At 36.5% G+C, this 12,766-nt stretch overlaps 1 protein-coding gene and 2 pseudogenes across 2 annotated transcripts; 1 reads left to right on the forward strand and 2 right to left on the reverse strand.

Moving 5' to 3' along the window:
* Positions 1–1,850: 1,850 nt before the first annotated feature.
* On the reverse strand, positions 1,851–5,128 carry LOC122580159. 2 transcript variants are annotated; one of them, XM_043752431.1, is made up of 7 exons: positions 5,071–5,128; positions 4,587–4,727; positions 3,808–3,969; positions 3,108–3,311; positions 2,549–2,743; positions 2,377–2,449; positions 1,851–2,251 (listed from the first exon to the last, which is right to left on the reverse strand). In XM_043752431.1, exons 2-6 carry the CDS (start codon positions 4,668–4,670, stop codon positions 2,429–2,431), a joined length of 666 nt encoding a protein of 221 aa, XP_043608366.1. In that variant the 5' UTR covers positions 4,671–4,727; positions 5,071–5,128; the 3' UTR covers positions 1,851–2,251; positions 2,377–2,428. The 2 variants fall into 2 exon arrangements, with proteins under 2 accessions (XP_043608366.1, XP_043608364.1); XM_043752429.1 differs by lacking the exon at positions 5,071–5,128 and having other exon boundaries at positions 4,587–4,817.
* A 1,977-nt stretch (positions 5,129–7,105) lies between these two features.
* LOC122610512 lies at positions 7,106–11,088 on the reverse strand (annotated as a pseudogene).
* A 420-nt stretch (positions 11,089–11,508) lies between these two features.
* LOC122610513 lies at positions 11,509–12,672 on the forward strand (annotated as a pseudogene).
* The last annotated feature ends 94 nt before the right edge of the window (positions 12,673–12,766 follow it).

Here is a 12,766-nt window from a genome sequence, read left to right on the forward strand (position 1 = left end):
TCAATAATCCATGATTAACAATAATTTGGAACCAAAAGATGGATGAAATTCATTCAAAGTCATAAACATGTAATCATTCATTCAAATCCAAACAACATTAGATGCAAAACACAATTAAGAATTAAACATCTAATCCAACATGATTATGAGAAAGGTTGAACATAAAAGTCTTACATAATTGTTCACATGAGAATGATCAAAGAAAACCTAGCCTATAATCTTCATCATTGATTCTTCAATTAAGGCTTTGATCTTCATGAAAATATGAATTGATGATGAAATTGGGGTGTTGTGTGCGTTAGGAAACTGCCCAGGGATGAGAAAATATGAAGTGTAACCTCCCAAAGTCGTGTATGAGGGAATATAAACTGAAAATTAGAATATAACCACCAAATTCGGATTTGTATACAGATACAGCCGTCCCAGATGGTCACCAGGGCGTCCCAGACTGCCCTCTAGAAATGGCACTTTTCCAGATTTTTGCCTTGACACTTCTTGACTTGATTCTTGATTTTGCTTGACTTCTTAATGATCCATTTAACTTCAATTTGTCACCAAAGACATGAAACACTTAAACAAACATAAAAACGCCCTAATCGTCTATTAACATTCACAAAACATGTTCGTTTTCATACTTTAAGATTAGACGAATTAGGCGTTTATCATTAATCGAAATGAATAAGAAGATTAATCGAAATGAAAGTAATCATAAAAAATTTAGATTTGTATCATGTGTATATGTTCTTTTCCATAAAAGAGACATACTCACAGTAAAGCAATGATAATATTTACTTAGTCAGTTAGTACATGATGTCATTACTAATAGTGAATGAAATGAAAATATACAACTAATATATGATCTAGAGTTGTAGATTATAGAAAAAAAGATTACAATACAATTTTGATATTAGAGTAGAGAATTGAAAAAAAGAAAGAGATCTCAAAGATATTTTTCCTAAAATTACCTTTTCTTCAACTTTCCTTCAATGAATTAGACAGTGTGAAAAAGGTTACGAAATCATTTAATGTTCATTTATAATGATCATGTCCAAATTTGCAACCTCTCGGACGTTGGTTTTAAAAACATACATGTCCTCACATGTCAGGTACAAAGATATTTCTACATTTAACTTTATGAGCCGAATTCATAACATTTAACTTTATTAGCCGAATTCATAACATCCTTTTTTTCTAGAGATAAGTATCCTGCAATGTAACAAACTTTGGACGAATGTCTATAGTAGGAAATAACTAAAGTTTTGTATATTGTATATAAACAACTCTAAAAAATGTTTATTGTATGTAAGAAAACATACATGGTAACCATATAGAGGTGTCACTTGTTTGATTTTAATTGGTTGAACACATTTTCTTACATACAATAAACATTATTTTTGAGTTATTTATATACAATACACACAACTTTAGTTATTAGACATTTATTCAAAGTTTGTTACATTACAAGATACTTATCCCTTTTTTTCTATCAAAAAACTTTATCTTTTGTGCTCTCACAAACAATGGCTGAAATAACATTACTACATTTAACTGGTATCTCATGTTCAATTATCGATACCAACACTTCTCAATTTTAATTCAATATAAGAAACAAAGGAACTTGCGGGCTTACGGCTACTTCATCACCTCTCATTATTGCAGGACAAATCCAAATAAACAGTAGATAAAAATATAGAATGATGCAAATCAACAACAGCAACTCTCAACATTAGAATATATGCAGGCTGGTAACTTTTGAGCAAAAAGTTACATCTTGCTATTCACCATCAATATCAGCCATGGGAAAAGATACTGTCCCTAACAAGGGCAAACAACATCGGGAATAGAAACAATGAACAAAACAATTATTGGATTACTATATTCAATTTACGGGTTCTTGAATCTCTATAATATTCACTACAACTATAAAAATCATTTTTCTATACTTGTTAGATATAACTACGCATGATCATTGATTGAAACGACCTCAAAAAATAGCAGGGTACGGGAGGATTGTGTGTGAAAACGGCAAAATTTGACCTTTGATGCTCACCAGTCGAGAGTATCAGCTATCTTCCTATATGTATGTGCAAAACCGCTACTAAAAGTAAAATGCATCGTTTTTGTAACTAGAAGCATCCTTGCACAGCATTGACTGCACTTCAACAATGGATCTTGGCGGTTCAAGATCCTTATATTGAAGTGTGTTCCCAAGTAATTGCTGCAACTGTGATGCAAATGTATCATCCAAAATCTGCGTATTCATGATACCACGAGTTACCAAATGCATCAAAAATATATCAAATATATAAAGCACTGTTTCCTTATTAAGGTGTGAGCTTGAAATTTGCATAACTCATGGGATATCAGGCAACTTACAGAAATGGCAACTCTTGATCCTTTGTACCATGAACGATTCTCTTTCCTGTTCTCAAGAAAACCCAAAAACATCCTGAAGAAACCAAAAAGGCAAAAAATAAGTACGTATGAAGATATAGCAAGTATTATCCTTTACATTATTGATTTCTTTGGTATAAATGTTAAAACTCACTTGTCCCATACGGTCCCAATATCCTCTGCATAATGCAATAAAAACATGGGTCTCAAATATTGTGTGGAGCTGATTAATAGTATTTGTTAGCTGCTCTGTTAAGGGTTGCATTCTGCATCGGATTTCAGATTCTGCCAAACTTCCCTTCGAATCTTGAAGGATTTTCTTGAGTTTTGTACCATTTTGTAATCTTGTCTGTACCAGATGAATCCAAGAAAATTAGTGGTGAAAGCCAAAATTATTAATAGACCAAAACAAGCAGATTTTGACCAAAAAAGATTAAAATTAAACATACAAAAAATTATTGCGTCAAACATGACTACAAATGAAATTATTCAAACATAATTTAGCCATTTGAATAGAAATAGTATAACAGATCTCGTGAGTTATAGTTAAATTTCCGGTGATTTCAGACCCGTTTGCCCTATATGCTTTCTAGATACATTTTTTTTAATCGGCCTGACCCATTATCGCTTATAACTAAACAGATAACCATTAACAAAAGTTAATATACTTCAATTTTCAAATCAAAAAGATAGAATGATAAAAGAACACTCACATTCTCCATAAGCTTCTCAACAACTGCTTGAAGATAATTTCTAAACTTGGATCTAAGCATCACGGTGACTTCACTTAAACGTTCGCCAGGTGCTACATTCCCACCATCAGGAATACAACACGAACCCCATGACTTCAATTGGAGCTCAATTTTAGGACGCAACCCATCCAACATTCTCTTCATCGAGTTCAAGAGAATGCCAAGCTAAAGAAACAAATATGATTTAATGCTAGAATAAATTGATATATTTATGATATCAGAAAACAAATTCATTCCTTTCATGTTTTTCTGTAACAGGTCAAATGGGTAAAGCTAATACTAAATTTTGAAGGTTTAAAAATCTCCCCAAAGTATACTCAAGCATTAATAACCTCTTATAAAATCATATTTAATAACTCAATCTTAATTAATTAAAAGAAGACAGTTAGCGTTAACAAGTCAATCCACACAATTTTGATCTATTACCCAAACTGCCTACTTTGCCACCGCCCATGTATGACTATATCATTACTCCGAAGTCAAGTGGATTTTATTTTGTACATGACCGTGGCATGAACTGCTTGAAACTTCACAAAAAGATTGATACATTTTGTTCATTATTCTTTATACAAACGCTGAAATTGTGAAGTACTGTTGAAAATAACAAACTCGGAACTTTTTCAAGATGATATTTAAACTGCATACACAAAACTAGACAAACCTCAGGAGGCACCGCATAAGGATTTGTGGTTCGTTTGGCAAGCTTTTGTACAAACTTAAGCCCAAACTTCTTGGGTGTCATATTCTCTTTCAAAGGTGCTACCACATCTGCATATTGTTTGTCTAGAGCATCGATTAATGCCTTCTGAATATCAGCAACCGCCTGTTCATGAAGACGAAAGTTTAATTAGAAAAACGAGTCATGAGAGATGATATTCAATTCGTTCCATTACCATTTTGTGGATCCCGTGTCTATTTTACTCAATCAAGTTAAGAGGGGGTCATAATCACTTTCAGATCCCTCTAGCTCATACAAATGGAAGTCACAAAATAAATTTGGATGTGCTTTAATTAAAGCAATTATGTAAAATTATACATATAGACATCAAAAAATCAGCTGTTATAGATTGGGTCATAATAAGTTGTTTTTAAGAGATTGGGTCATACAAATGGAACTCACAAAATAAATTATTAATAGTAATTATTAAAAAATCATCTAAGATTTTATTGAAATCAGCTGTTATAGATTGGGTCATACAAATGGAACTCACAAATAAATTATTAAAACAGTAATCATGTATAATTTTATTGAAATCTTAAATGACCAGTTTCCAAATCTGGTTATTTCACCTCTAAATTATTAAATAATCATTGGCCGAAATTGGTTAACTAAACAAAAAACTCAGGCAATTCCTCCCATCCCAACCTACTCACACATAACAAATATGTGATGTGAAAGACGTTGCTAGCAAACATAGTTGATGCAAATTTAAGACATACATTCTCCAAAGCGAAAGTATATTCTGGCCACCGGCATATAATGACCTCATAATCATTCAAAGTCTCTTTAAGCCGATCATACATCTCATCCACAAATGGAGTAGTGAAGCGTTGTGACCTCACTACTCCAGACCATTTTACCTGCAAAATTGGTCAGCTTGTTAATGGAAAAAACCATATGAATAAAAAGATATGTATTCAATGATTGATACTCAGATACATAATCGAAATGAAAAAAAAAAAAACTCATATGCATACAAAGATATGTATCCAATAATCGATTACACAAATATAATATACAAATTGTATAGATTCCGTACAACATAACATAATTTATGATTATTTCTCCCCTGAACTGAAAAACCACCTTGTTCAATATTATAAAGTAAAAGCTTTTTCACTGATACATATAATATACAAATCACTATTACCACCTTTTTTTTTCATGAAAGGAAAACTGCATTAAAGTAAAGAAAGTAAGTACAAGGAAATGCCCTCACGGGCCCCTCATAGTAAATAAAGGAGACCCGTGATGCAGGAGATTAACCAACTAAGTGACTGGACAGGCCACCTTGTTCAACATAACATAATTTTTCGGGTTTGACGTGTTCCAGCTTGCTGGAAATGTGGCCAGGAAATTCATGTTACCTACTACATCTTGAGCAGCCTACTCAAATAACAAGCAAACATGATCCTTTGACTTTTAAAAGTCAACCCTGCAGCTAGCATTGTAATCTACTACACTACAGCCTAAAATAATTCCCCAATCCAACAAAAACACTCAGAAAAAAAAATCTCCTTTTAGCGCTAGTCCAAGCCAAGATTTCTACCAAAAATAGCCTATAATTCTCATCAAAAGAAGTAAATATAGTGTTGACCAGAAAAGTCAACACAGCAAACAAGATATAATACTCTTCAATACTCTTTTGCCATAACATATCCAAGTGACCGTTCCAGCAATAACAAAATTTCATTTTATCACTAGCCCAAACCAACGTCCTAAAAGGTAGCATTACTCCAAAAAAAAGTTAATCTTTGACTTCCAAAAGTCAACTCTGACATCAAGACTGCAATGTTCTTTAAAATAATACAATATTGGGACATGACATCCTTATAGCAGCACCAATTAATACCGGCCAGAGAAGAAAAAACACAGCCACATTATAACCATTTCAGCATACTCATAGCAAAGAAACAACTGTCTATCTTTGGAACTAAGTTATTAGAGCTTATGCCCATACCCATCATTTGCTTGATGGGTTCACAATGTCTAAACAAATTTTAACTTCAGAAATAAAGCTTGATAATTTCACATTAGCTTGAATTTTACATGCTTGTTCCGAAAGACTGGGTATTGGGTGAACAGGTACATTTTTTTTAGTAATGAGAAGACTGGGAACCAGCCTGATGGGAATACCGTGGAAGGGCTTTTATTGGTTTGACATGTTCTAGCTTGCTGGAAATTGGTCAGGAAATTCATGGGTATTTTTTAAGATACGGTTTTGATCCTAATGTGCATGTAAGTAGTATGCTTTGCTTTAATATCTGGTTTTTCACAGTCTGGAAAGTATCATAAGGCCTTGGTTTCTTTCAAGAAAATGAACGTCGAAGGAAGAAGGCCAGATTCCATACTTATTACTACTTTACTTGCTGTTACTACACAACTGGTAGTTTTGTCACCAGGCATCCACACTCATGGTTATGCCACTGCCAAAACCTAGATGCAAAAATAATGGAATCTTCTGCATTGGTAGACATGTATACAAAATGCCGTTTCTTGGATGTGGGAATCATGGTTTTTGAGCAGATGCAGAAGAGAAACATTGTTTCTTACAATTCGATAATAGCAAGTACTGTCATGGTGGCCATGATAAAGAAGGTCGAGGGATTTTTAGGAGAATGGATGTTGATTTTGGCATCAGCGCAAAAACTGAGCATTATGTTCAGTTTGTTAAGTGCATTTATTCATGCGTTTATAAGACACCTATTAATATGTATGGTGCAGGCTCTTCAATATAATACTACTTAGTTTCTCTGCACATAGATTTGAACCACTACCATTAAGATCCGGTCCGGTGTTGAGACAGAGGGTGGTTAGGTGCCAACCAAAGAGAGTGATTGGTTTCAGAAACCCATCCGGAGTTTTGGGTGTTGCAACAACGGATCCAAAGAAGGCATCTTACACCATCGACGGCAATCCCAATTCCTGGTTTTTGTCCAAAATAACCAGTTAGGTTTGAGCGGACTTGTTGCAAACAAGCCACAACCGACTAAATATGACTGACAAGAAAGAAAGTAACTGATAACAACATAGGAGCATTCATCCTTAATAAAATATAGGGTGAACATACACATTTAAACCAGATTTATGAAGAGCTACTCAAGTGGGTGATACATAGTAAAATTAAAAAGTAGGCACCTGCAACTAATAAAATCTAACATAAGTAACTGGTTGATGAGTCTCTGAATCCTTGAAGCAATGACAAATAACCAAAACATAAACTTGCTATTCTGCAAACTTAACACAGTATGACGAGGGGGATATCAGAGAGAAGGGGCCAATAGGATCCTCTTCTACTCATCATCTTTTCTTTCAGTTCTTCATTGCACTTGAATATTACCAATCTCAAAAGTGTAGGCAATAACAGCGTCTCTGGCAGATCTTTCAACCTTGGGCACTCCCAAATGGAGAGATGTTGGAGGGAGGTGAGGTGTTGGAGTCCCTCTGATGATATTCTTTCCATTCTCTTAAAATCCCATAAATGAAGCGTAGTAAGAGATGATGATAATGAATAAGAAAGAAGTGAGGAGGAGGTTGGGAAACTCTTGACGTCTTCTTCTTCTCCTTCTGCTGATGATCCACCCCATAGAGTTAGTTCAACAAGTGAGGTGGGGAGCGGGCCCCATTCTGATATGGGCTTCTTCAACTTCCCTATCTCTAAGAAATCCAAATTGGGAGGCCAAACCCCACTTCCAAGAAGAGGTGGCCCATCCATGCTTGCACAATCCCTGATTACCAGATGCTTTAGCGACACGAGATCCTTCAAATCAGGGAATGACTCTATTTCCCTACAATTATATATTCCCAATTTCATGAGCTGTTGAAGGAAACATGTAGCTTTCGTCATTAATATCACATTTCCCCCCATGGAGGTTATGGTTAAAACTTCAAGTGACTTGAACTTCTGCCATCCCCATCCTCCTATTGGGAAGGAGGAGGTAGATGCAAGTGACTTACAACCTTTAATTGACAACTTTTGAATGGTCTTGTTGGCTGGACAACTCAAATGCTCCAGATTCTCACAACTATCTAACGTTAAGGTTTCAATGTTATCTGGACAACTCAAATGCTTCAGATTATTGCAACTCCATATCTCTAACCTCCTAAGAGATGATGGGAGGTTGCTCCTTTCCTCTCCTCTTCCTCCTCCTATTCTCACCAATTTCTTACAACTACAAATAGTCAACTTTTTTAAATTAACAAGAACCTCCTTACATGCATCTCCGGCTTCTTCTTCTGATTCCCACAAATTACTAATTTCATTACAATAATTGATATTTAATTCTTCAAGTACCCCAAGATACTGTACAATGCCAGCCCACACCTCATCACTAAGTCCTGATATACCCTCTATACTCAACTCGGTCACTGATGAAGCTACACCAACCAGACTTTTCAGTACTCCATCATTACAATAGTTTATTTTGAGAACCCTCAATGAAGGTAATGCTTCAAGTGAGACTTTAACCAAATTAGGACACCTACTTACAATAAGCTTTTGAAGGCATGGAAACACTCTAACATCGGCATTCACCTCCCATCGTTCCATATTAGGACAGTTACATAGCATAAGCTCTTCAAGGTGTGGAAACACTGCAACACCCACCGCATTGACTAACCATTCCTCCCACTGTGGCATATCACGAAACCATAGAATCTCAAGTGAAGGGAAAGCTGGAGAGGCATTCCCGAATAACCCTGAACCTACCTCTTTCGCATCATCCATGCTATCAATATACAACTTCTTCAATGATGGCAGCTGTCCAAGTGGTGGTAGAAACAAACAATTTCTACATTTAGACATATAAACAACATTCAATTTGCAAAACGAGGAATCCCCAACCCATTTCGGAAACTTTGTGCCCCCATATGACTCAACTTTAAGACTTTTCAGATTATCGCGGTGAGGCTTAAGCACATCCAGGACCTGGACCTCTGCTTCAAGTCTTTGCTTTCGAGACCCATCAAAGTCATCACTCCATTCCATCACTAACTCACTAACCTTCATTTGTGACAGGTTCAGCTTCCGTGCTTGATCAATATTTTGCAATTTGTCTAACCCATCAATGCAAACTTTGCGGCGAAGATTCTTCAAGTTCCTTAGCCCGCTTCTTGGAAACTTGTTCTCTTCCTCAATACTGATCTTGGATAGAGTTTGTAGGCTTTTCATCTCCCCAACACATAACGACATGTTCTTCACAAGTGGAGTGTCTCTGACATCAAAATGCCGTAGATTTTTAAGTTTCAGGAAGTTGTCGGGCAACTCCTTCAAGTTCCCACAGCCAAACACGATCAATGTTTGCAAATTATAAAGATTGCAAACACTGTCTGGTAAATGTGTGATTGGAGTTTGAGATACATTAAGATACCGCAGGTGCTTCAAACCACCAACAAACTCTGGTATCTCGTCTATCTGTAACTTACTCAAGCAAAGGGCCCTTAACAATGGTAACCGGGGAAGTAGGTCGACCAATATCTTACGGGATAGAAAGAATGTATTCCACCCTTCATCTCTCACCACAACTGGCACTGCCAAAAACGTTCTCAAAGCATTAGCCTTTTCAATAGTCTTGAACTTCTTGAGAGACATGAATTCCTCACGGACAAAAGATATATGTCGGTACTTTTCGAAACCATGCTCTTCACTTTTATTCTTCATTTCAACGTCTAACCTTATAAAAAACTCTCCGGCAACAGATGTAGCTAAATCATTCATGAGGTCATGCATCACGAATAACGAATCATCTTCAGGAACATGCTGAAAAAATGACCTTGACAACAACTCATCAAAGTATTCCTCACCCAAGCATTCCATTGACTTGCTAGATCTTGATCCAAGCAAAAACCCCTCCGCCATCCATAGCAGAATCAAGTCCTCCTTCTCAAACACGTAATCCTTAGGGAACAAGCATGAGTATGCAAATAAATGCTTGAGACGTGCAGAAAGATCAAGGTAGCTCAGTCGAAGAGCGGGAAGAATACCAACATCGTCTTCTAAACTCCATATCTCACTTTCTAGCATCTCCTTCCATTTTTCTTCTTTTTTCGTTTTGCTCCTTAACAAACTTCCAAGTGATTTTAAAGCCAAAGGAAGGCCATCACATTTTCGCACGATGCCCTCACCATATGATCTGAGCTCTGGAGATGAATCAAAGTTATTTGCACCCAGTGCATGCTGAGCAAACAATGACAAAGCATCTTCGTGTGACAGCTTATTCAAATAGAATGGGTTATCACATCCCAACTGTTGGATCAATTTTTCCGTTCGAGTTGTGATGATGATCTTACTTCCGGGGGCCACCGCATGAAATGGAGGCACTAACGTATCCCAATCTTCAATCTTTTCGCTCCACACGTCATCCAAAACTAGCAGAAATCGTTTCCCGTAAAGTTGATTTCGAAGAGCTTCTTGAATCAGATTTGCATTTTCAAATTTCTTCTGTTGACCCGCAACAGATTCAAAGATAAGCTTGCTGATATTGAAGCTATCAAACTCATCTGAGACACATACCCAGGCTTTGAGTTCAAAGTGTTCCTTGACTTTTGGTTCGTTATACAAAAGTCTAGCAAGAGTTGTTTTGCCCATCCCACCCATACCAACAATGGGCACGATGATAAAGTTGTATTGGTTCGCTTTTTTTTCTTGATCAGCCAACAGCTTCTGGAGCAGAACTTTCTTTTCAGCAAGTCGTCCAACAATACCAGGTGTTAATAAAGAGGCCTGGTGTCTTCTGTTTTTTTCTTGTGACGACCTTATGCCTTTGACAGTCAACCAAGCTTATCTTTTTCATCATACAGTTCTTGTAACTTGCTGGTAATATCATTTAACTTGCGGTAGTGCATCCTAGTAGTTGATGATGATGACGAGAAAGTAGTAGTGCAACAAGTTGGGATGAGCTTTTTTACCTTGCTGGTTATGTTTCTTGCAGGCTCCTGATCAGTGAACTCACGATGCATAGCATCAGTTGCTAAAGCATCGAGTTCGTCGTCTATATCATAGGCCACATGTTGGAGCCGAATAAGCCAATCCTTGACGCTTTCGTCAGTTATTTCTTTTTGGGCAGCATCATTAAGAAGAGTTCGGATCTGGCGTAAGGACATGTTCCATTTCTTGAGCTCCAATCGAGTTTCCTTGGAACGAGCAGCAAACTTGTTCAAGGCCGCAGAAGCCAGTTTCTCAAAAACGACAGGGAGCAAAGCAGAAATGATGATTTCAGCCATTATTTTGGTGAGTAGTGGTTTGATAAAAAAAAATGACAAATGATATAGATGGAAAAGGGTGCACAACTAGAAAGAAAGAAATAATCATTCAACATTCGTTTTTTATACAGCAAGTCATTGTTTTGGACAAAGATAAAGATGTTACCTGCCTTTAGTAAAGGTATGGATGCCAATTATATTTGATTAAGAAAGGAATCCTTAGGTAACTAAAATGGGCAATGTGCCTACAAATTCATTGATATACTTATGTGGTCCACTGAGCCGGGCTTGTCACACAATGTTCTTAGGCTTTTTTCATTGATATACTTATGTATTAGATGACTCCATATAGAAGCAAAACCTTTAATTATAAAGTGATAATTGTGCAAAGTTTTTTTTAAGAGAAAATCATACAAACAATTACACACAGCCAAGGATTAAAAACCAATAAATTGGTGTTGGTTCAGTTTAAGTCCACTTATATTTGAACAACCAAAACAACATCAAACTTTATCAAGAACCAAATCATTCCATGATTTACTTATGAAAACCAGCATCGTCCATGACCCATTTTACACCTAACTAAAATCGGTACACATTATGCCAACAATAATAACGATATCATCTCTGCCCACAATCTGTTTGATGAAATGCCTCACACAATTGTCTATCTTTGTAACTTCACTATTAGTGCTTATGCTGAAACCCAGCATGTTCTTAACGGTTCACTCTATTAAACATATGTTAACTTTAGAGATAGAGCCTGATAATCTAACATTTGCTTGCATTTCACGTGCTTGTTCCGAATGACTTGATCTTGATGCTCTTAAGGTTGTGCATGGTCAAGTGATTGTTTCTGATACAGAACTGGACTCAGTTTTTGTAGTGCGTTATTGTCGGCTTACCCTAAACTTGCCCAAATTGATGACGCGAGAATGGTGTTTGATAGGTTAAACGAATGCGACTTGGTTTTGTATAACACGAGGATTTTGGGATACGGAAGTTATGGGTATTGGGTGAAAGGGTTACATTTGTTTATAGTATTGAGAAAAATGGGAACCAGGCTGATGGGTTGTTATCGGGTTTGACATGTTCTAGCTCACTGGAAATTGGCCAGGAAATTCATGGGTATTGTTTGAGAAACGGGCTTTATTCTAACGTGTATGTAAGTAGTGTGCTTGTTAGTATGTACTCAAGATGTGGTTGTCTGCATTCCGGGTGTAAAGTATTTGGTGGTTTATTAACCTGGTCTGCTTTGATATCTGGTTTTTCAAAGTCTAGAGAGTATCGGAAGGCCTTGGTTTCTTTCAAGAAAATGAACGTGGGAGGAAGAAAGCCAGATTCCATAATTATTGTTACTTTAATTGTTGTCACCGCACAACTGGTGGTTTTGTCACCAGGCATCGATATACATGGTTATGCCATTCGCGATAATCTAGACAAAGAACATGTATTCAAAATGCGGTTTCTAGGAGTTGGGGATCAAGGTTTTTGAGCTGGTGTAGAAGAGAAACATTGTTTCTTACAATTCGAGTAATAGCACGGCTTGGTTTGTACGGACATGCATTCGTGGGACTAGCTGGATCGAGATATAACAGGTACTAAATCCTACAAGCATAGATGCACCACATGTCACCTAGAACAGGGTGTTAGCTTTGATGTCACATTATTGATTGGTGTGCCACAATAAAAGATATGA

The sequence above is a fragment of the Erigeron canadensis genome, chromosome 8 (genome assembly GCF_010389155.1).
Source record: "Erigeron canadensis isolate Cc75 chromosome 8, C_canadensis_v1, whole genome shotgun sequence".
Lineage (NCBI taxonomy): Eukaryota > Viridiplantae > Streptophyta > Magnoliopsida > Asterales > Asteraceae > Erigeron > Erigeron canadensis.

What these genes read in the sequence shown, in the direction of transcription:
- LOC122580159 (XM_043752431.1), bottom strand. Translation starts at nt 4,670, where the DNA reads ATGTATGATCGGCTTAAAGAGACTTTGAATGATTATGAGGTCATTATA. An exon ending in TTGAGAAGCTTATGGAGAAT is followed by an intron (nt 2,744 to 3,107) that starts GTGAGTGTTCTT and finishes CATCTGGTACAG; the next exon opens with ACAAGATTACAAAATGGTAC. An exon ending in ATTGGGACCGTATGGGACAA is followed by an intron (nt 2,450 to 2,548) that starts GTGAGTTTTAAC and finishes TGGTTTCTTCAG; the next exon opens with GATGTTTTTGGGTTTTCTTG.